At 45.8% G+C, this 22,424-nt stretch overlaps 10 protein-coding genes across 10 annotated transcripts; 5 read left to right on the top strand and 5 right to left on the bottom strand.

Annotated features, from left to right (window-relative positions):
• The first annotated feature begins 2,183 nt into the window (after positions 1 to 2,183).
• Positions 2,184 to 4,408, top strand: V8C40DRAFT_256802 (DUF895 domain membrane protein). The gene is made up of 4 exons (XM_083218339.1): positions 2,184 to 2,679; positions 2,741 to 3,055; positions 3,121 to 3,755; positions 3,826 to 4,408. The coding sequence occupies exons 1-4, from the start codon at positions 2,389 to 2,391 to the stop codon at positions 4,121 to 4,123; spliced, it is 1,539 nt and encodes a 512-aa protein (XP_083068188.1). The 5' UTR covers positions 2,184 to 2,388; the 3' UTR covers positions 4,124 to 4,408.
• A 93-nt stretch (positions 4,409 to 4,501) lies between these two features.
• On the bottom strand, positions 4,502 to 6,023 carry V8C40DRAFT_283369 (cytochrome P450; the record flags this gene model as incomplete). Its single annotated transcript, XM_083221933.1, has 5 exons — positions 4,502 to 4,834; positions 4,890 to 5,309; positions 5,368 to 5,558; positions 5,609 to 5,786; positions 5,835 to 6,023. The coding sequence occupies 5 exons, from the start codon at positions 6,021 to 6,023 to the stop codon at positions 4,502 to 4,504; spliced, it is 1,311 nt and encodes a 436-aa protein (XP_083068187.1).
• A 532-nt stretch (positions 6,024 to 6,555) lies between these two features.
• Positions 6,556 to 7,837, top strand: V8C40DRAFT_120005 (fumarylacetoacetate hydrolase family protein). The gene is made up of 3 exons (XM_083210923.1): positions 6,556 to 7,055; positions 7,113 to 7,453; positions 7,503 to 7,837. The coding sequence occupies exons 1-3, from the start codon at positions 6,779 to 6,781 to the stop codon at positions 7,776 to 7,778; spliced, it is 894 nt and encodes a 297-aa protein (XP_083068186.1). The 5' UTR covers positions 6,556 to 6,778; the 3' UTR covers positions 7,779 to 7,837.
• Positions 7,838 to 7,974: 137 nt separating this feature from the next.
• V8C40DRAFT_283366 (uncharacterized protein) lies at positions 7,975 to 11,323 on the bottom strand (the record flags this gene model as incomplete). Its single annotated transcript, XM_083221932.1, has 1 exon — positions 7,975 to 11,323. The coding sequence occupies exon 1, from the start codon at positions 11,185 to 11,187 to the stop codon at positions 7,975 to 7,977; it is 3,213 nt and encodes a 1,070-aa protein (XP_083068185.1). The 5' UTR covers positions 11,188 to 11,323.
• A 293-nt stretch (positions 11,324 to 11,616) lies between these two features.
• V8C40DRAFT_283364 (NAD(P)-binding protein) lies at positions 11,617 to 12,748 on the bottom strand (the record flags this gene model as incomplete). The annotated part of the gene is made up of 3 exons (XM_083221931.1): positions 12,619 to 12,748; positions 12,064 to 12,553; positions 11,617 to 11,986 (listed from the first exon to the last, which is right to left on the bottom strand). Exons 1-3 carry the CDS (start codon positions 12,701 to 12,703, stop codon positions 11,617 to 11,619), a joined length of 945 nt encoding a protein of 314 aa, XP_083068184.1. The 5' UTR covers positions 12,704 to 12,748.
• Positions 12,749 to 13,212: 464 nt separating this feature from the next.
• Positions 13,213 to 14,224, top strand: V8C40DRAFT_277724 (bZIP transcription factor; the record flags this gene model as incomplete). The annotated part of the gene is made up of 2 exons (XM_083220990.1): positions 13,213 to 13,294; positions 13,416 to 14,224. The coding sequence occupies 2 exons, from the start codon at positions 13,213 to 13,215 to the stop codon at positions 14,222 to 14,224; spliced, it is 891 nt and encodes a 296-aa protein (XP_083068183.1).
• A 1,213-nt stretch (positions 14,225 to 15,437) lies between these two features.
• Positions 15,438 to 17,043, top strand: V8C40DRAFT_256796 (uncharacterized protein). The gene has a single exon (XM_083218338.1). It carries the CDS (start codon positions 15,499 to 15,501, stop codon positions 16,759 to 16,761), a length of 1,263 nt encoding a protein of 420 aa, XP_083068182.1. The 5' UTR covers positions 15,438 to 15,498; the 3' UTR covers positions 16,762 to 17,043.
• Positions 17,044 to 17,534: 491 nt separating this feature from the next.
• V8C40DRAFT_270372 (uncharacterized protein) lies at positions 17,535 to 18,812 on the bottom strand (the record flags this gene model as incomplete). Its single annotated transcript, XM_083220181.1, has 3 exons — positions 17,535 to 18,155; positions 18,250 to 18,577; positions 18,637 to 18,812. The coding sequence occupies 3 exons, from the start codon at positions 18,810 to 18,812 to the stop codon at positions 17,535 to 17,537; spliced, it is 1,125 nt and encodes a 374-aa protein (XP_083068181.1).
• Positions 18,813 to 19,809: 997 nt separating this feature from the next.
• Positions 19,810 to 20,787, top strand: V8C40DRAFT_270371 (uncharacterized protein; the record flags this gene model as incomplete). The annotated part of the gene is made up of 1 exon (XM_083220180.1): positions 19,810 to 20,787. One exon carries the CDS (start codon positions 19,810 to 19,812, stop codon positions 20,785 to 20,787), a length of 978 nt encoding a protein of 325 aa, XP_083068180.1.
• A 382-nt stretch (positions 20,788 to 21,169) lies between these two features.
• Positions 21,170 to 22,414, bottom strand: V8C40DRAFT_270370 (zinc-binding alcohol dehydrogenase family protein; the record flags this gene model as incomplete). The annotated part of the gene is made up of 4 exons (XM_083220179.1): positions 21,170 to 21,844; positions 21,919 to 22,076; positions 22,139 to 22,226; positions 22,316 to 22,414. 4 exons carry the CDS (start codon positions 22,412 to 22,414, stop codon positions 21,170 to 21,172), a joined length of 1,020 nt encoding a protein of 339 aa, XP_083068179.1.
• Positions 22,415 to 22,424: the final 10 nt, after the last annotated feature.

Raw genomic sequence — 22,424 nt, 5'->3', positions numbered from 1 at the left:
CACAGATTGCGATTCAAGGAAGTAACACCATTACCGTGATAAAGCGACTACGAGATTTTGGGCCAATCTACTACAGTAAAGTTGCGGGCACAGGACAACGATGACAACTGTTGCCTCTGGGTTCTTCCATATAAAAGAGCCGTCTTAACAATCATTCTAAGCTTCCTGAATCTTAACAAAATACCTGGTAGCTATCAACATACTAGCTCCCGCTAGCTCCGCTTACCGTCAAGATGTTACTGTGCTGACCATAATGCGGAAGAAGCTGTCGTAGCAACTCTCCAACGGCGACAACGGTTAGATGAACCGAGAGACCCTTGGCTGACGGGCACTTCATCCCTGCAGCGACAATCCGGTGCTTGGAGAGAGGGCCGAATTGTTAATGTCTCCACTCGCATCTCGGAACCCGGATGGCTTCGCTCTCGCAACTCTTCTGGACCAGCCCTGAGACTTCCATACTGGGCAAAACCCTACCATTTCCGTTAGCGCATCATCGGCATAAGCTTTAGATAATTCTCCAGCAGTTTGCTATTATGTCCTAGATAAGGATGCAGACCCGTCGCGGCGATTCCATCTCATGCAACCAAGACGATAAGCTGCTGTCCCTTAGCGACTGCTCAGCCTGGCAGCAGTCCCACTACGGGCTAAGGCAATGCTATTGGAGTCTCTACGCCTCTGTACTCTCGTTTCAAGAATGAGAATGAGTCGATAATACGACACTCAATGAGCACTCAACATGGGCCCGTTGACATTGATCGAAATAAATGACGCGCTATCCTATAGCGGCATTGGATATCGAGCCAGAGTTAAGACTCCCCAAAACGAGTGGCCAAGATTGCGAAAAGCTGCATGTGAATGTATGCAATTGGCTCAAGGCGATTTTTAGGCGTCCTATGCGTGAAGATTTGCAAAATTTAGTGGCTTGTTGCTGAGTATTACAGCGCTGCGACCGAATCCTAAGGCACGTGCAGTCTTCATGTTAGCTTCCTTCCCCACTGATGTGATCTCGGGCCGTTTTTTTTCACCAGTGATTGCACTCAAGATTACTACCGCTAATAAGGTTAGTTGAGAATTCCTGCATGTCGATGGCCTAGTGAATCTTGGCGACGGTATCTTTAATTGCTGTAGAATAACTATAGGCTTTGACGATTTGCAGTGGACTGGGAGGCTAGCTATGTCTTGTTCCAGTCGATGGCGATGTAATCAGACAAAGGAAACTTGGAATCGGTGATTGCATGTGGTCTCACTCCGTCAATCTCAGTGATTAATACCTGCGGCTCGTCTTGGCAGAACACAGAAAGCGGAGCGCCTTCAGGAATCCCAGATAAGTATTCCTTGCTGAAGTACTTGGCCTGATCACTCAATCGGAGCTAATTGTCTATGCGGAGAAAGTTCTTGGCGTCTTTGATGCAGGATTGAGGAAGTCAGCGCCGTCAAGGATTTCTTGAAGGAGATCTGGCAGATGGATTTCTACTACAGCGGATCCTGCACCAGTTGGGAAACCTGCCTTGGGAAGTAGGTTTGATGACCCGTAGAGGAGCGGTTTGCTGCTTCTTAAGTCTACGATTCTCGAAGCCATCTTGTCCGACTTTTGGACTAGGGAGCAGTTATCGTTACTTCGTTCCAGCTGACCCAGTGAGTTTTTAGGCTGACCTCCTTGACAAACTCATCAAAGGTGCAAATGCCTGAGACCCCTGCTGCAGGAGCAGCTTCCTCGCGTACTACCCCAACCGAGGGATCTATTGGGGTAACGTACACCTGTCTTTATCAGCTTCATGTCCCTCGTATGATCGAAAAGCTGACTTACATCCAGTCACGATTGTTCTAGAGATTTTATACCTCCGCTATTTTAATACCCAGAGCTATAATATTATTGAAGATTGTGCGCTTCTGCTAGTAGACTCAGCTCAAATGGTAATGCAACAACCTAGGGGTCCAGAGGCAAATATAACAATCAGAATAGCTAAAGCTAGGGCTAATCAAGCTAGCCAGGTTGCAATCGCCCCGCGTTTCAACCCGCCTTTGCAATGGAGCCAACAAATGCAACCATTCAGAGTCAGTCATCCCGTACGGAGTAGATTAGCGCAATGTTACATTACCTGTACATGAATGGCACTTGGCCCAGCTAGGCTGTTGCTACATTGCCTGAGCTGATAAGGACACGAGGTGGGCAGGGTAGCAATCTCGAGAGGAACGTAAGAAAAGAAAAGACAAGGGGTGACCGCAATACCAGTGTATAAAGGTCACGAGCTTCCCCGGGGCGCGTCGATCTTGTGAAAAGCTTGAATCCGCTGTGGGACACCCCGCAACATTTGGCAATTTCTCAAGCTCACCCATTTGTTGACTCTGGCAGTGTAGCACACAGTCTGCTCAACAAACCACATCACCATGTCCGCCGAAGAGAAGACCACGGTGGCGACCGACGTCGCAAGTCCCCCCAGTCGCGAGCATGAAGTTGTCCACGGCGACGAGAGCAATGTCGACGTGCCTCTAGATTTGCCCGCAGGATGGAAGTACAGGCAGATTAGCCTTTTCGGCTACAAGATGCCTTGGTACGCGTCGCCCCGTGTCCAGCTCCTCATGGTTGCTTTTGTCTGCTTCATGTGTCCTGGCATGTTCAACGCGCTTGGTGGTTTGGGAGGTGGTGGTCGTGCCAGCGCGACCTTGGCTGACAACATGGTGAGTCACGCGAACACCCCCCTGCTCCATCTCACGTTCTTGCTGACACTGCTCGTATTAGAACACCGCCCTCTACAGCGCATTTGCTGTCTTCGGATTCTTTGGTGGCACCATCGTTAACAAACTCGGTGTTAAATGGACACTCGCTTTCGGCGGCATCGGCTATGGTATCTACACCATCAGCCTGCTGGTTTCCCTCCATAAGACCGAACAGGGTTTCAGCATTTTCGCTGGTACCTTCCTCGGTATCTGTGCCGGTCTTCTATGGACTGCTCAGGGCACCATCATGATCTCCTACCCAACCGAGCGAGAGAAGGGCCGATACTTTGCCTGGTTCTGGGCTATCTTCAACATGGGCGCTGTCATTGGCAGTCTCGTAAGTAACCAGCCGGATGGTCAGTCGGGTCTAATTTGAAGGCGATTCTAATGGACATTCTACAGATTCCTCTCGGCCAGAACATCCATCTTGGCCCGACGGCGCATTCTGTCAACGACGGCACCTATATCGGATTTATTGTCCTCATGTTCTTCGGCGCTTTCCTGGCAACCTTGCTTGTCAATGCTGGCGACATCATCCGACCTGATGGCAGTAAAGTCATTCTGATGAAGCACCCCAGCTGGATGTCGGAGTTTGTCGGCCTCTGGGAGACTTTGCGATGGGAGCCTCTCATCCTCCTGCTATTCCCCATGTTCTTCGTCTCCAACTGGTTCTACGTCTACCAGCAGAATGCCGTCAACGGGGCCGTCTTCAACGTCCGAACCAGAGCTCTCAACAGTCTCTTGTATTGGCTTGCACAGATCTTCGCTGCCGGTATCTGGGGATATCTTCTTGACGTCCAGGGAGTTCGTCGTTCTGTTCGTGCCAAGATCACATGGGTCGTTCTTGTCGTCCTCACCTTCGCCATCTGGGGTGGTGGATACGCCTTTGAGAAGACGTATACCCGCGAGACCGTCAATCCTGAAGCTCCCGTCAACTACGTCGGTAAGGATTGGAGCGACTCTGGCTACGTCGGTATTATGTTCTTGTACATCTTCTATGGATTCTTTGACGCTGCTTGGCAGGCTAGTGTTTACTGGTAGGGATCTTCCGCCCTCTCCGACTACCTGTTTTTTTTTTTACTGATCACTAACACGTTCCTACAATAGGATTATGGGCGCTCTATCCAACTCCGGTCGTCGCTCTGCCAACTACGTTGGATTTTACAAGGGCATCCAGTCCGTTGGTGCCGCTGTAGTCAACAATCTCGATGCTCGCAAGCTGTCTTTCAAGACTGAGTTCATCACCAACTGGTCCCTCCTCGCTGCCGCTCTCGTCTTTGCTGCCCCTGTTATTTTCTTCAAGATCAAGGATCATATTTCTGTCGAGGAAGATCTTCAAGGCACTGACGAGACGATTGCTGATGTTCTCCCTTCCGGACATCCTGAGAAGCACATCGATGCATAAACGTGCCCATAGACGGCTGCCAACGCGTCACACTAACTTTCCGCTTTTGTAATGTTAGGATTGCAAGTCAATTCGAAAGTTAGCCATCATCTGGATAGGTTTTTAATCTTTGATCAGACCACTGTGGGAGCATTACAGAGATATTTCAGGATTATAGTTATAATATATATATATAATTTTGCTTTGCTTAAATTATTTGATTATACTTAAACTACTTTACTATACTTTAACTGTTCTACTGTACTTGAACTATCCTGCTTTGCTTGAATTGTTTTCTTATGCTTGAACTATTTTACTATATTACTCTCAATACTATAAGACAAATTTAATAGCCTATTAGACCAAAGTAAAACCAAAGTCAAAATACTTTTCATTGCCTTAGCGCCTTTCCTTTAGACGTAAAATACATCTCTTCCCTTTTGGCACCAAAGCAAAATGATCAGTCATTTCCATATCATCATCGATCGTTGCGCTACCTATTTCAACACTGAACTTCCCTATCAGTGCAGCCGTTCCTACCTTCAGTTCCATATATGCCATGGGCTTCCCCAAACATGCTCTCTGTCCTTTGCCCCAAACAAGAATGTGTTCGTGCATCACATTGAGATGATCTTCAGACGCAGAAAGCCATCTGCCAGGATCAAACTTTTCTGGGTTGGGATATACTGTTGGGTCTCTCTGAGTTGTATAAGCCTGGCAAGATGCAATTCCCTGTAATGAATAGTGAGCAGCTAATTGGTAGGTAATCCATTACGCAGAGGCTTACATTCTGGGGGATAGCGATTCCATCCACCACTGCACCTCCTTCACTAGGTGCAAGTCGCTGTAGACTTGCCGGCGCCGCGGGATGAAATCTCAACGTCTCATGGATAACGGCGTCCAACACACGCAGCTTCATAACATGCTTATACTCTGGAACCTCTTCAAGTACTGCTTCGTCTAGTTCAGCCTGCAGCTGCTTTTGCCACTGCGGATGTTTCGCCAATTCGTAGAACATGTATGTAAACGTGTTGCTAGTAGTATCAGTTCCAGCAAAAATTAGATTCGTCATCTCATTGACAATCTCGTTATCGTCTAGTGGGCCGTAGTCCTTGCTACCGGCAATAAGCTTGGTGAGGAGGTCGATGCGATCCCCAGAACGGCCATGTCGCGCAATGTACTCGTTGAACTTTTCAGTTCCATATTTCTGTATATGGGATTGGCTTTTGTTGAAATCTATCAGGTTCACGCAATGGTATACTCACATCATAGAATTCTGAGGCGATTCTCAAAAAATGTTGCATAGGCTTGTGTGGAATAGCGAGGAGGAGTGGACGAATGGCGGCAAATTGCCACTCGATCAAAAGAGAGGGAAACACCTCATCTAGATCATACAAAATCTTGGGTGGCGCTTCATTATCAAGTCCACCAAAGCTCTGTCCAAAGAAGACAGATCCTATTGCGCGTAAGCAATCGTCTCTTTCATCTGAGAGTAGACACACTAACCAACGACATCGAGGGCAAATATTCGAAACCATTCCATCACATCAAGTGGCTGAATAGTTCTCTTTGACAAAACCTGTAGTAGCTTTTGAACTTGTTCTTTTACAAGTGGCTCTACAGCTGCAATTGATGCCGGTGCAAAGACATGTGCAATGCGCTTCTGCCTTGACCGATGCTCTGTCTTATCCAGGATAGTAAAGGAGCTCTGCCGGCCAAAAGCTTCGTATACAGGGCCTTTCATAAACTTATTCCCGGATCCATAAAGGTCTTTCATCGCTTGCCGACTAGAAAAGGACACTTCCCTTGGACCGATTCTAACAACACTGCCATACTTCTGGTGGAGCTCGTGGATAGTTTTGGAACGGCGTCCTGACATGTCAATCCAGATAAGCCAGAAGCGCGACCATCTTGCTTTCATAGGGCCTGGAACATCTTTGAGCGGGTCTCGTATGATTGACTGCTACTGTTAGTTGAACACTCTTCGTTACTCGCGTTCACATTGACTCGCAACTGACCGAGAAGAAGAAGAGGACCAAAGCGCTGGCAATAACAGACACTATAAAGCTGGGGTGCCTAATTGAAACTTTTTCAAGGTTGTATAAATAGTCTAGTAGGATCAAAGACATCGTAGACATGTTCAGTTTTGATCTAAATTGTCTCCAATCTTGCAGTGTAGGTATGGTTGGAAGATGCAAGAAAGAGCAAATAATACAATCGATGCTACTCATATAACTACTTCGCGATTCCCTCTACACTCTCAATTCACTGCCAAATGCTATTCTGTAGCTCTGGGGCGTTCAGTATAGAGCTTACAGTTAGTTCTTACCTCAGATGTTCCGCTGTTGTCCGTAGTCTTCCGTGTTTTCCCGCCGTGGACCGATGGGTAGGCAGTAGGGCTCCCGAAGGCAATGCCGATGTCGACTGCCGTATCAATAAGCGAATGATGATGTGAATACGAATGCCAATGACTATGAGAGCCGCCAGTTGATGTCTCCAGAGATGGGGATAACAGTTTTGAGCATGGGGTATAAGAAGAAGGGTAGACTAAGCTCACTAGTCTCACTGCTTGACGGTCTGGGGAACCTAAGGCCCAGCTGATGCTATTGTTTATTCATCGCTTTGACCAATACTCAATCATATTACATTTTGTTCTCATATTTTTCTTATTCCAAAATGCCTGTCAATGTTCCCTGGACTCGCCTCATTCGCTTTGAATCCGAGGAAGATGTCAATATTTACTACGGCGAGCCGATAATTTCCACTAGTCAATTAGATCTTGGACGATTAGAAAAGTCGCAACCGCTGAAGGCCAAGAAGATTACTGGAAATCCCCTCGATTCATCCTGTATCATCACCGAGACAGTACTGACGGTTCGGCGACTCCTTGCGCCACTAGCAAGAAAAGATATATCTGCCATTCGGTGTATAGGTGGAAACTATCGCACTCATTGCAAGTCACTGCATCCCAAAAGAAACAAACACGCCTACTTGACTAATCAATGTGAAGTGGATGAGCTTAGTATTCCACCTCCAGCATTTCCATGCATGTTTCCCAAGTTTCCAAACTCAATAGTTGGACCTGGGGATAACATTGAGATTCCAAAAATTGCACAAGATGATCAGGCAGATTATGAGGGTGAACTTGTCATCGTTATAGGAAAGGACGCAAAGAACGTTTCAGTAGAAGATGCATACGATTACGTTGCCGGCTATACAGTAGGCAACGACATGTCTGCTCGAAAATGGCAAGGCAATTTTACGAGCAACTGCATCCCGCCTCCCCAAGCTGGATTTTCGAAAGCGTTTGACTCGTTTTGTCCGATCGGCCCATGTATCACTGCAGCACATGTTAGTAACCCCAGGTAGTCATCCTACTCGAAGCTAATGAATCTCGTAGCTCGTGCCTAATCCTCAAGATCTCAGTCTCCGTACATGGGTAAACGGAGAACTGCGACAGGATTCCAACACCTCTTACATGCTATTCAATGTCGCCCAGATTATTCAGTTTCTTAGTCAGGGCACAACCCTTTATGCAGGAGATGTGATTCTCACTGGAACACCGGGCGGTCCAGGCTTCACGATGCGACCACCGAAGTGGCTTCAGCACGGAGATAAGATTGAGATCAGAATTGGGAATCTAGGCACACTTGTAAACCCAGTAACATATGCTTAATCGTTTTGTTTCTCCTCAATATCTACTTGGAACTTCCAGTATCCGATGAACGATGTAGCTCTAGGTTCAGTTCGTCACCAACAATATTGGCTTTTGACATTACTGTTTGCACTTATGCTTAATATTCTTCAAGTTTATGTCTCCGAACATGCTGTATTATTCATATATGGTACTTCGGCTCCAACTCAGATGTAATCTAAGAGCTCAGAAACCCACTGATAAGCTCGTTAATTATAGCCGCTCGCGTCACATGCAAAAAATGATCCGCGTCTGGAACTTCTACCAGCTTGGCTTGCTGCAGATTCTGCCGCAGGTACAAGGCTGTAGCAGCGGGAACTTCCTTTCCAAGAGATGACGAGATCAAAAGTGTTGGGGCCTTGACTCGAGGAACATACTGACGATCATCATCATGGGCCATGATCTTGAAGAAGCCGTTTAGGGTGTCAGTGCCAGCGTTGTAAGACATGGTACGGAACCACGAAATAACCTTCGAGGCGTCTTCTGCCGTAAGATCTTGGAACACAACGGCTGGATCGAGAATGGCATTAGTAACCTCCTCAATACCTCGATCGCTGGCTGCAACAAAATGATTGTTCAGTTGCTCCTCAGTGAAGCCGTATGGATAATCAGTGTCGTTCCTCTTGAATTTGGGGCTTGCATTCAAGGTGACCAGCTTATTTACACGATCGGCCTGCTGCGCAGAAAATCGCAGGGCAACGTGTCCAGCTGACGCGAATCCCACGAAGCTCGCCTTGGGAATCTTAAGATGATCCATTACGGCGAGGATGTCGTCACAGTAAAGCTGCGTTACATCCTTTACGTCAGCAGGAAGTTTAGACGATGCACCATAGCCTCGCAGATCAACAAAAATGTTATGGTACTTGTCAGCAAACGCCTCATACTGCGCGGACCATGAGCGGCTGTCGAGTGGCAATCCGTGAATCCACACGATCGGCTCGGCATTCGTGGGACCGGCTTGTCTGAATGCGAGTACTCCGCCGTTGGCATTAATTGTATGAATGGGCGCGGGGAGATTGATCTTGATCGGCTTTGGATACGTCGATAGTTTTATGATATCCTGCTTCTCGCCATAGCCTGGTAGCCTCTTTTTAGAAGAAAAGTCAACACCGTCCAAACCTGGAACCACAATCTTGGTGAGGTCATCTTGAGCAATCCGAAGTTGCTTCGCAGCATAGTCGGTAACACATCCAGAAAGAAGCTGTCGTGCATCCTCGACCACGACACGCATACGTGTGTTCATGGCGAACCAGTCGTCTGGGCTTAGAATCTTGGGGAGCTCTGATACTGTTAGTGTTAAAGCGTCAATCTCCGGCCGCATATTGTTCTCGAGGGCGTAAGCTGGATACTGCGCAAACATGGTTTCACCAAGATGCGTCATACCCGTCATGGCATTCCATAGTGAGCGGAACCCATGCTCATGGATACGCAATGAGTCTGGTGTCACCGGAGCTTGGATCTTAGGCACTGCCCCATGTGGTGCAATGTAGAGCCGTTCCAGGGGGAGATCCAAGTCCGATGACTCAAGGAGGATTTGAGCAACGGATGAGGTGCTAATAGTTACGCCGGAAGTTTCACGTCCCTGTTGACCAGTAATAATTACCATGGCTTTCTTCCAATCAAAGTTGTTGGATCTCAGCCACTTTCGAGAGCGGTAGGAAAGATCCAGTCCGACTAGAAAGAACGTGGCAATCATGACGGCGTTGTAGGGAACTGTTGCTCCAAGTACATCGCCAGTTGCTTCAATGTAATTCTCGCGATAGAACTCGGCGTTTAGTTTTGATGAGTCTGCGAGAACTGTTTCAAGGAATCTTATAGTTAAGGTACAGCCGTAATCCACCATGGAGGCAATAGCGGCTTCACGTCCCTGGAATGCTTCTACTTGGATGAAGTCCTTCCAAAGAGCCGTTGAATTGACATTTTTCGATGCACGTGTTTTCTCAAGTAGATTTTGAGCCTGTTTTTGCCATACTGCGTCAGGTGCCCCGTTGTCACGAATTTGTATAAGAGACGCAAGAGCCGGCCCAAGATGCGAAACTGCAGCCAACTCCTTAAAACCTCTACTTCCGAGGCGAAAGTTGATGTATGATGGGTCAATTCCTTTTCCGGGAAAGAGAATCATATCGAAACTAGTTGCCACTAGCAGCGGCAATGAATTTGTAGTTTCAGTCTCGGATTCAGTCAAGGTTGCGCCAATGCCTGTCTTGGAGGACGTATATGCAGTGAAGAGCTCAAGGAACTCAGGGACTTGAAATGCAAGTCCTTTAGGAGCTTCTCCCTGCGCTTCTTCTGCGCTGGTGAACTTGTAAACGCGAGAGGCTGTCCTGAAACGTTGATCCTTTGCCAGACTCTCGGCGATAATGAGATAAATCTGATTGTCTCTTACTACCGGAGTGGCGTCTGTTCCTCCTAAAGTTGGGAATTTGGCTACCTCTTTGAGCTGGCCATTTTCCAGGACAAAAACGGCCGACTGAAGGTCTGTGACTGGATTTTCTCTCGTTCCCGTGATAAAATTCACAAGTACTAGGTATATTTGACCATGCTGTTGAACCATGGCTAGTTCACGACCGCCTGGTCCTGTAGTTAGCTTCTGATGAATATCAAAAGCCGTACCGTTCCATCGATAGAGAACGCTATCCTCTGTCAACAGGGCAAAAGCAAGATATGACTCATTTTTATCTTGAAAGAACGCAAATGCACGTCCATGCGCACCATCAAGGGTTTGAAAATGAACGAAAGAATTTCCGTCCCACCGCAAAATGATTGACGGCTCAACATGGTCGGCGTAAGCAATGTAATCCTCTTCGCCAATGGCAAAGTGAAGATAATTATAGCCCCATTTTGACGGAATTTTCTGGAATGTCTGGAACTTGTTACCATCCCATTCGTAAATGACGGAGTCCGCTGGGATTTTAGGTATGAGATTGGGGAGCTGAACCCCTTGAGCGAGACCTAAAAAGTGTCGTCCCTTGATACTGAAATATCTCCATTGCTTTGCTGCAAAGGTGGCGATGCGCTGGAACTCAACAAAAGAGGTTCCATTCCACTCAAAAATTATTGATTCGACATCCATGTTATATGGACCTTGGCCAGAGCGCAGACTTGCGGTAGCTAGGAAGCTCCGACCGTCAATAGTGAAGAATTCGGCATCTTCACCACCAGGGACTGGCAACGTTTGGAAAACTTGATATTCCCCGCTGCCTTCGTGAAGTCTGTAGAGTAGCAGAGTAGTGTCACTATTTCCAAGATTCATGCCAACAGCGCCATTGGGGATGTCCTCCGCTAATTGAGGGATCGCCAAGTAGTGACGACCCTGTATCTCAAAGGCGGCAATAGCGCGAGCGCCAGATGTGCCCAAAGTTTGGACGAGTTGAAGTTCGACCTTGGTCATATTGCGTTCTCAAAATTGGTTTGATGAAGTCCGTAAGCAATGTCTTTCAGGAACAGATATTAATGCACTGGCCCTAGTGGACTGAAAGTGAAAAATACAGTTTTCAGTAGATTTGGATTTGTTTTGGCTGTTGTCTTATCGCAGGCGTACACATGGTAGCGATGCATCCGGGAAGTATAACCCACCTTATTCGCCCCAGCTCAGTATGTAATCTTCTCAAATCACGAAATTAGAGGCTTGGTGGCTGGGTATAGCGGGACATAGCGGCCCCTGAAGGCTAGTAGCGGCGGGACACGGTCACAGACGGTCCATAGCGGGAAACGTCAGTCTTAGCTAGCTCCGTATTTGGTTGTGTACATTGTAAATGCGAATAATTCTATACACTTTCGTTGAATGCAATTATATATGTATTGGAAATGGACTGGAGCTTCAGATGCTGTCGAGTATTTCACTCGTCCAGGTCCAGAGTTTGTGAGCTACCTCTTCATTCATAGCCATCTTGTCCTTGCTTACGTCGCCGTTGCTTAATACTCCCACCGGCTTGTAGTATGCTCCGTTAACAAGCTCATTTCGGTTTGCTCCTGCAGCTGTCCATAATTGGTTGAGAACTCCCTCCTCTGGCGTAAGGATAGAAGTGCCAAGGATGAAGTTTGAAACACGTAAAAAGGCGGAGTCTCCAAAAGATAGGCTGTTTACCAAATCTGTTTTCACAACTCCAGGGTGAACTGAGACTGCCATGATCTTCGGAAATCGACGCCCAAGTTCCGATGCATATACAAGATTCGCAAATTTGGATTGGCTATGGGGAATTTTTTTGGTCAGCACGACTATTTTAATTTTCCAAATTTAAGGAAGTAAAGAAAGATGTGATGCTACCCGTATCTTAATAGCCAAATTGGCATTCCACCTTTCTCTGTTCGCACTTTATCATACGATATGCCGCTGGGTGGGTGTCCTTTCCACCCTTCTGATGTCAGACACACGACTCGCACGTCAGAGTTCGACATCTCCGCAGTTCGCGTAAGAACTGGTAAAAGTTCTTGTATAATCATGGCATGGGCCAAATGGTTAATTGCAAAATGGATCTCAAATCCATCTTTGCTTACTGCTGGAGGTGCTGCCATAACACCTGCATTGCACATGAGGATATCCAATCGGTCATGTGCGAATTGATTGATACTCGCCCGTACTGACTCAAGAGAACTGAAATCCATCTCAAGAAAAGTTAATCCCACGCCTGAATTCTCTGCCTTGATATCATTCATGACAGCGTCAGCCGCTTTTTGGTTACGACCAGTGAAGTAAATGTGCTCAGGATCATGTTTTGCAAGAGCCTGAATGGACTGCTTCCCCAAACCGGCAGTTCCTGAGGTACCAGATATAAGAAAATGTTCTCCAGTTATAAAGGGAGATGATATATTTTAGACATACCTCCAGTGACAAGGACAACTTTGCCGCTCAGAGACGGGATGTCTTTGTCAGGATTAAAGTTAGCAATGCCAGCGAGACGTGGCATACTGAAGAATAAACAATGAGTATGCTTAGATTAAACGTGAAAGATGTTTATTTTGTGTGAAATGAGAGAAAGAACTCCCAATTTGCTTGCTACGTATATTATATAGTCCTCTATGTTCGCAATTCCTTCCGATGGATTTGACCTCCACAGCCTTGGCATTACCAAAAAAGGTGTTAGCGCGTCACGGTCTTGCATTAGCCTAGGTAGCATTGCATTGCTGCTCACTGGCTGTTCAACTACAGCTAACTATAACAGTGGGTCAATGGTCTATATTGAACTCTTGACATTTTTGGTTGTCCGGCACTGGCGGAATGATTTCCACCGTCGTCATTGCCTCCTATTCTCGTATCTCTGTGAGAAATATTTATCAGCATAACTATCGTCCCGAAATAAATACTTGCAGACACAAACAGTACCGTCAAGCATCTACAACAGCTTCAAGGTATAGCCCCCTAGTGGGCACTCCTGGTTTCGTGTGCTAGATCTGACAAAAGTGATGTTAGATAATTATGGACCGGGATGACTGGAGAGGAGTGACAGACCCAGCCGAAAGAAAGAAGCGACAAAATCGTCTCCGCCAGCGGTTAGCACGTAAGTATAGCGAGATTCTTCGATTCGGAACTACCAAGCCGATGAAAGATATAACGAGATCGCAGGCAGTTTATACAAACCATGCCACGCTGCTTAGTATGTGAGACTGATGCATAGCCAGGGGAGAGAAAAAAGACTGCCGCCTATGCAAAACTTGCGTCCAGCATCGATTCCTCTTGGAATGGTTTCGGCATTTTGATGTTTGGAGCCTTACAGTCACACAAGACTATACCTAGGAGCGAAGATCTCAGTATTTCCAATCATTTTCGACATGATTCACTCAAGATCAATCTTCATGAATCATGTGACCCAACAACAACAACCTGGAAAATAAAGACACACATGGTTATACCGCCTCTAATGCTTTACACAACAGCCGCGACTTTTGGACTGGCAACCCCTCCTCTCATTTTCCCACTCAGCCCAGACCATTGTTTACTTACCATGGTTCAATACAACGTTCAACGTGCTTCGCTGCTCAATATGGCCGTTCTATCTCTTCTGGAACATCTTCCGCTAGAATGCGGGGGCACCATCAACCTTCCAAGCTTAGCCATAGATCCGCCTAGCTCCGTACCACCTGACCTTTTGCCCACCACTTTGCAGAAATCCACACCTCATGCGTACTGGATAGACATATTCCCATGCCACGTCATGCGAGATAATCTGATCCGTCTTTACGGGCAATATGATACTCATGACCTGCAGCATGATCTGGCGAAGAGTTTGTACGAAGGGTTTGTTGATGGAGAGCAGCGCGGCTGCTTGGTTTGGGGTGAGCCATGGACAGTCAACGGCTGGGAAGTAAGCGAAGGATTCGTCAAGAAATGGGGGTTTTTACTCAAAGGCTGCTCAGGTCTTCTGGCATCAACGAATCGCTGGAGGGAATCCCGAGGTGAAGATGGAATAGAGATAAAAATAGAAGAATAGTAATTATTTCCAAGGTCTGAGTTAAAGTAATGATACATAGTTTCCTTTCTTATAAGAACAACTATCTTTATGGTATCTAGTCTAATAGTATGCTACATCAAAAGATTACTCTACATTTTACTTATTTCTATTTGCACAGGCGGGCCCTAAATAAAGTTCTCGCGATAAGTTGTCGATTCTACATTCCATAGCTGCAACCTATATATCTAGTAGCCACTCTAAGGTTGCTCCAACAGAGGGGATGCTTAGTTAGCTCTTCGGGTGGGCTGATCCCAGATATAAGGAAGGTTCTAGGGCTGTCGACCGCGCCTACGTGTTATATGACTTCTTTCAAATCGTAGTCTAAAGAGCGATTTAGTCCTCAGCGACTCAGCCTTACCACTGCGACGGTTGGGTAATGTAGTTTACCTGCACTGGGTTGTGTCCATGAGTTCAGCCCCAAGTGCCTTCTATCTATGTAACAAGATACACGCAACTGGTGATTCGGATGTAATTGATAGATTAGAGTGTTTAGGGTTAGTTTATGCAAGATGAATATCTGATTCCACATACTACGCGCTTGTGAAGACAGTGTTCATTATGCCTCCCCAATCACTCGATTAATTGTATTATACCCATCTTGGAAGTGCTGTGATACAGGCTAGCTTTTTAATGTAAGTTAAAAAAATAAACAAATATGTGTTGGAGCGCAAAATGTAGCCAGTAAATCTTCATTAGCAGCTATGCCCCTGGACTAACATATAACACATCAACACCGCCACATTAAACCCACAATAAAACCAATAGTCCCCATTTTATACACTCAGCTGAACAAAACAGACTCTTTTGAATCCGGAAGTTAGGGCTTTATTGGCTAATAGCGTTTCTAGTGTATCGCCAAGCCAGTAGTTTAAGTGCTCTAAGGAATACGCGACGAATCCCCAGCACAAAAAACTCAACCTGTTGTCCAGAGCATCAAAGGATATTTCCAAGAGTGCTTCTCCACTTCGGGGCAAATAGGTCAACCCCTTTTGGTGTAGAACATGATTTCTTTTGTTAGCCTCGATAAAACCAGGAACAGAGATGAGCTGAGGAAACTAGTGCCCGCTAGTGTAAATAGCTTGCGGCACTGTTGAGGGTGGATTAAGAAGCTGATGCGTTGGCGAAGCGGTGGCAGACCGCCCGTGGCTATGAAATGTTATACATTAAGGTAGAAACATGCCTTCGAGGACGATACACATTCTTTCTTTACAGATTTGTAACACTATACCTAGTCAATTCCACTGTCACTTCAGATGAAACAACTATCATTGTCCTTAGCAGTCTTGCTAGTAGTGTCTCCTCTAGCTCAAGCAACTCCTGCCCGTGGTTGTCGCGCATCTTGCAATGCAGACAACTTCCTTCGTTTGCTCCGCACGCCGTCCAATTTGCCAGGAGCGCTGCAATTTTGTAGCGAGTATCTTCATTTACCAGCTTCGACTGTTACAGTTACGACAGTGACGCCGACTACTACCGCATACTCTACGGCCTTCGATGGTGTGTCTCCCACTGCCACAATCTACGCAGAACATGTCGACACATTGATTCCCACGCGGACGATCACGGTCACAAACGTACACACCGAAACGAGCATTGTAACCGATACATCACTCACGACAGAGTTTATTACTGTGACTGCCGCGGCGGTGCAGGGACGTGCTGTCTCAACGCCTCTCTCGCAACGAATCACCCAATCATACAGTTCGAGTAGGATATCAAGCGGCTGCGCTTGTTTGACAATCCCTATCTCAACAAATTCCGTCACAGCAACAGCAGAAACAGTCACGGTCACAGAAACACAACAACTGACAACGACGGCGCTCGAGGTCACACAAACTCTTACTTCGTATCGAACCACTACCCTTCCCGATATATTGGAGACTACAACCATTGACAGCACAATTGTCATTCCAGTGACCACTACTGAAGTTTCAGTAGTAACATCTACAGTAACAGCCACCGCTACTGCCTCTGCAACCGGATACTTTTACATCCGTAACGTGCGTCCAGCAACGGACAACTTTTTCACAGGCAATTTTCTCGTGAATCGGGATTTCAGCTCTTCCAACAAGGTTCAGGCTGCCACAATCGCAGGAGCCAATACCACAGCTCCCCGTATGGGTCTCACTCCTGAGGGTTACCTAACTATTATGCAATCCAGAGTAGCTGCCTCTGCCGCCACTGGAACAGAAAGCCAAACTTGGGTCGCCTTCGTTCACAATAATGTGAACAGTGAGGTCCTCACTTTCGATCAACTGGCCAACATCCAAGCATGCTCAACATGCCAACCACTGAAGTTCCAAATCAGCGAAGAGTCCGACGGGATGTATATTGATTTCGTCGATGAGGGAGCAAGAGCTATCTACATTTGCGGTCCTAATTCGAGCGCCGGTGTCAGCTTTTATGCGTTCTGGATTGGTCTCACAGGACCTCCTACAACGTCTTGTTTCTTGCAGCGGATATATGAGTCCAAAGAAGGAGTCACTGGGCCGACATTTGGCACTCCGACTCATGGATAATTTTACGAGAATATCTTTATCATTGATACCGGCTACCGGAGAAGAATAGCAGTTCTTCAAGAAACAGATTGCAACAATAAGAGCACACATCTATAACTAAGCAATTATTTATAGTTAAATTGAACCTAATACTGAATATATACTAGGTATAATACAATATGGGACTTGATTACAGTACTCCTACTACTTAGAGTCATACTTGACTCAGCATTAGTATCTTCAGCGTATTTGGAAATTTCTTTACTTTACTCTAGTAATGAATAATACTATTGTCTCTTTCTGCATAAATACATGGGCGCCTCTGCAAGTGTAACTAACTAGCATAGTGATGTATGTTTCCCTAGGCACATTCTTATTTGTAAGCTACCTAATCCGAATGACTATTAGCACTTAAGGCAGAATACATAACGACTGTAATTGACACCTTGGATTTACATGTTCTCATTCCATATGAAGTTGAGTTCATCAAGAATAGTAATTATTTCCTCAGCGACTCATCCTTACCACTTGAGGGGAGCGATGGTTAGGTAATGTAGTTGCCCACAGTGGGTTCTGTTCATGAGTTCAGCCCCAATTGCCTTCTATCTATGGAACAAGATACACGCAACCGGTGATTCGGATTTAATTTTGTGGATAGCTGGGGAATGCCTTTGTTATGTCCCAATTGTCTTACAGTGATGTGAGAAAGTATATACACTTAGATTCAGTATAGTTAAACCGCAACGGTAAACTACCTATTACATAGCATGTTAACTAAGCAGCTTACTCTCAAGTTATTTCTGGGATGGACCAAATTTGAACTCCTCGTATAAGGCACGGCCACCGTGAAATACTTCATCATCTCTGCCAGGCGACTTGATGGTAGCTGACAATGAGCCCAAGGTGCGAAGGTAGTAGTCACCATCACTCGCAACGAACGCGCCAGTAGTCACATTTGCAGCCAAGGTTTCCCCATTACCCAAGTCAAATGTTACTTCAATCCCCTGCATAGGTCCAGTGGATGGCAGTGGTGGATAGGTACTATTGGCACCCCACGGTCGCACAAACACAGATTTGTTTGCACAGCTCGCTTGGGCTACGATTCCGTTTTTAGCCACGTATGCGGAAAACCTTTCGGCACCGTTAGGAGGAGTGGCATCGAACCATACGATCGAATATGGTCCGACACGAGCGTGGCCCCAATACCACGTCTCCAAATTGTCTGCCAATGGAGCAGTTCCCCAATTCTTATCGTGATATCCGATACCATCACTGAACTGCAGTTTCGTGCCGTTTATGACAAGATCCACCGATGCATAAGCGTCGGGAACAGCGTTAGCCCATCCAACATTTGGCAGCATCTCCTCACTCACGCCCGCAACATTCAACCCGCAAGGATAGTGAGGTGGTGCAACCTAACTTCAGGTGAGCGAGTATTTCACAATAGATCGTCACCATTTGTGAAGCAAATCACAACAGGGAAGTAAATGGGAAGGGTATCATGCTTACTGAGTGAAGCGTGACTGTTCCGTATAGACCGAGGCTAGGTATATCTATTGTTGTAGTATATGTTATCAATTCCGAGTCCAGACTAGTTGCTCGAAGACTGGCACCAGATCCTATCCATTCTGCCGATAAGCCAATAACATCATTGGTAATGATTGCGTCAGTTGCAGCAATGAATGAGTTGCCAAAAGAAGTGCCATTAGCAAAGTTTCCTTGTATCTGAAAGCACAGATTGCTCTCGGTGAACCAGCCTAAACCTCCAGGTCCGGCGTTGTAGAAACCAAACACAACGTTGGCATCTGAAGAGGTAGACACGGCATCAAAATACCACCTATTATAGCATATTAGACATGTCTGACACCTTTTTATACATTTTTATTTCCAACCTACCAGTCAAAAGAAGTATCGTTCGCATATGGCTGAAGCTTGGCCCCATCAAGGTTACCATGGGTAGACTCAAACTCCCCAGTAACTGCTCCTTCATAGTCTTTACTTAACAGCTCAACTCGATTTCCTCTAACTGACGACACAAGTGACAATAATGCTATGCTTCTGAGCCACGCCATTCTCAATCTAGCAGATATTCGGTCAAGCTTTATAGCGCAAGTAGGGTAGTGAGTTGGAGTTTTTGAGAGGATTGACTTGATAGTAGGGGAGAGCCTTAAACAAGTTTTCCATTTTTGCTCAGAGGAGCGAGATAGGTTACTTATAGAGAGATAGTCATGGCTCTGTCACTATCTGCGGAATACTTTTAGTTCACATCAAAAGTGCCCTTTGTCAGCTTGTCTTTTTGCTTATTATTTTTGCATAACACACAATAGCCGTAATAGTAGGTATGAATTTTCTGCATGTATCGTTTACAAATGAAAACCGGTGCTCTACTTGCATTCCGATCCACCAGAGAATAATACGAAGGATTTCCATGTCCCCGATCGCGTCCAGTGTTCCCTTGTTGCAGTGTAGCCTCAGCAGTAAGAAAGACTTTATTGCCTAGAGGGGCTCAGGGTCCTTGCACGATTCAGCGTCACAGGAATTGTAGGCCTGTTGTGTGGTCTAATTCATAATCCAACATCAATTTACTAGTTTTCGATTAGACAAATGTCGGTGAGCAGTCACAATTTCACAATTAGTCATGCAAACTCCGCGGGTTATGTGAACTCCATGGACGTTCCACCTACATACAACGAAATTACGCGCGCGGTTGCTTTATAATGGCTAATGATTCTAAATTACTGAGTACTCCTTGCCAATGTATCTCCAGTTTTCATCCAAAGCTCTAGGCTTCTCACCAACAGTATGGTGTGGCATAGTATGGTAGGGTATGGTAATGGTATACAATTTCACGAATATACTGATTATATAGCCCTTAGCTTAGAGTTCTATTTGTCATTTAGTCCACTTTATGATAAATAGTCTTGAGATGTGAATCAAATAACTTATAATTTAAAAAGAAAATGCCTGGAATAGAATGAATGGGAATATATTAGAGCTGTTTGACTGCTCATCTTCTTAGTATTATTATCTTCTCTCACAATTAAACTATCAATCCCTTTATATTTGGAAATGCCATCCGTCCGCAATATCTTCTTCACTTTGCTAAGCATCAGCCATGTTACCTATGGCACCAAGGTTCGGCAACTCTGGGAATTCTCTAATACATCTCAATGGGTTGAGAATATCGGCATACGCCCTAGTGGTCATCTTCTGCTAAATACGTTTGATCAAGGAAAGATGTACACCATTGATCCTAGCACTGAGAATCCAGTTCCTAGTGTTGCTATCCAGGTGCCTGGTGTAACAGCACTTACTGGCATCACAGAAATTGAGCCAGACCTTTTTGCCATTTCAGGAGGGAATCCAAATGCGACTACTGGTGCTTTCTTGTACGGATCTGGCAAAACTTTTGTTGTAGACTTTCGGGGACGGGTACCTCACATCAACAATCAGCCACTTATCAAGAGAGCAGTGGAAATTCCGGACAGCAAGCTACTCAATGGAATAGCTTCTCTGCCATTGAATCCGCATATTGTGCTTAGTGTCGACTCCAAACTTGGCTGCATCTACCGGACTGATACCCTGAGTGGCCATGTTGATGTCATCTACAAAAGCGACAAACTAAGTCCCACTCCAGGTACAGCTACTCCTGTAGGAGCCAACGGGCTGAAAGTCCGAGGAGGCTACCTATATTTAACGAATAGTGAACAATATTTTCTCGCTCGTCTCAAAGTCAGTGAAACTGGCAACGTGTTGGGGCCTCTCGAAATAATCAAGCAGTTGCCAACAAATCCGACTCAGCACCCCGATGATTTCTGGATAGCTCAGGACGGTACATTCTATGTGGCTGCATTTACTACTGCAGTACTGAAAATAACAGCAGGCGGCCAAGTTTCAACCGTTGTTGATAAGAGTGGTACTGTGTATTTAGACTCACCCACCTCTTGCCATTTAAGCAAAGATGAGAAAACACTATATGTTAGTACTTCTGGAGGATCAAACGGAAAAGGGGGTCAAGTAATAGAAATTGATCTCATTTCCAAGTAGAATAATCTAAAAGATTATATTCACTAGGTCCTTCAAATAGATTATGTTACCCAGTGGAAGTCTTCACAGACAAATACCTAAGACGCCGTAGATCTAGCCTACTCCTTGATTAATTTCCAACCATTAGTATTATTAGTATAAATCAGTAGCTTCTTTAATTATATATCTGTATTAATATTAACCTAACTTATAGGCTTGTTACCGAGTATAATCTTTCTATCTCAGATAGTTTCTGAAGCTTGTTTCATATTCTGAGACGATGAATCTCTTAGTCTTCTAGAGATTCCAGGCAGTGCGGCGTAAACGGCTTCTAAGTCTGCCGAAATGGCTGAATTATATCAAGATTATGTAGGCCAAAACCTGAGCGTTTTTTTTTGTGCTGTTACTCTTGGTTTGGCTTAATAATAAGTCTCTTGCCACTAACCGACCCATTTCGAAGAGATTCCCAGGCTCCGGCAACGGCTGTGAGATCTCCCCTGACCTCCCATGGAATAGGCGTCAGTCGTCGACTAATAATAGCTTCTTCAAAGTGTCCCCACCACACCCACTTTGTAAATTCCCGTTCTTCCGGTTTAAGGAAGTCAAACAGATACTGGTGGAAAGTCGCAGTTACACCCTCAGGTAGTGTAACACCGCTGCGATTGCCCGCCGTGCTATTGAAGGTTCCGCCGCCTTGGGCTGCAAGCACTTTGCCAATTTTGACCTGATCCTCAGCATCATCTTGTGCGGCAAACACAGCTTTATAAGGTCCCAGAGCCAGCACATCATCAGCAGCAGTTACTGATGCCCTGTCCACAAACTGTACATTCCCTAAAGATTTAACCAAGTTGGCGTTTCGTCCCGAAGCCACTCCTACTACATTGTAGCCTGCTGCTTCAGCAACTTGGACGGCAACACTACCCAAGACGGAAGATGCACCCCATATAAGGACTTTCTCATTCTTCTTTGTAATTTGCCCATTTATTGGAGGTTCGAGTGGAAGTGCTCGGAAGAGAGCACTGTATGCTGCCCAGCCGCTCACCAGCGTCGCCGCCTCTTCGAAAGGCGTATCACCGATCTGTGTCGCAACAATTATTTAGTAATTTGTCTTATCAAGCTATAGTAGAAATGCTGCAAGAGATGATAAGTTACCTTCATCGTTAATGTTTCAGGAGCAATCACATATTTCTGGAGTGAACCAAAGCGAGGATCATTGGTTGCAACACCAGTGGAGTTGGCGGCAACCCGATCTCCAGCTTTGAAACGCGTCACCCCAAAGCCAACCTTTTCCACAAAACCAGCTACCACCACTGTCGAAGTTTCATTAGCAATATTATGACATGCTCATTGGTTACGTCCTTCTTCCACATACATCCGATTACAGTAGGAAGATTGAGAGGGATGGGTATCAACCCGGCATGGATCTTCCACTCTCCAGGCAATACGGGGACAGCGATCGCCTGTATCATACGCCTAGTGAGCTATACGTGTGCAAATGTTGGGCGACTTGAAGAAAGTTTTCGAACAGTGATCTGACGTATTGACTTACCTTGATGAGGACCTGTCCATAGGCTGGATTTTTCAGCTCAGCTGGGCCAACTCTGGTCTCCTTACCAATGCCATTCATCCAAAAGGCTTCGTTTGACATTTTTCGTTCG

This window comes from Trichoderma camerunense, assembly GCF_050948025.1.
Source record: "Trichoderma camerunense strain CBS 138272 chromosome Unknown V8C40scaffold_23, whole genome shotgun sequence".
NCBI lineage: Eukaryota > Fungi > Ascomycota > Sordariomycetes > Hypocreales > Hypocreaceae > Trichoderma > Trichoderma camerunense.
This window is presented reverse-complemented; position numbering and strand designations above follow the sequence as displayed.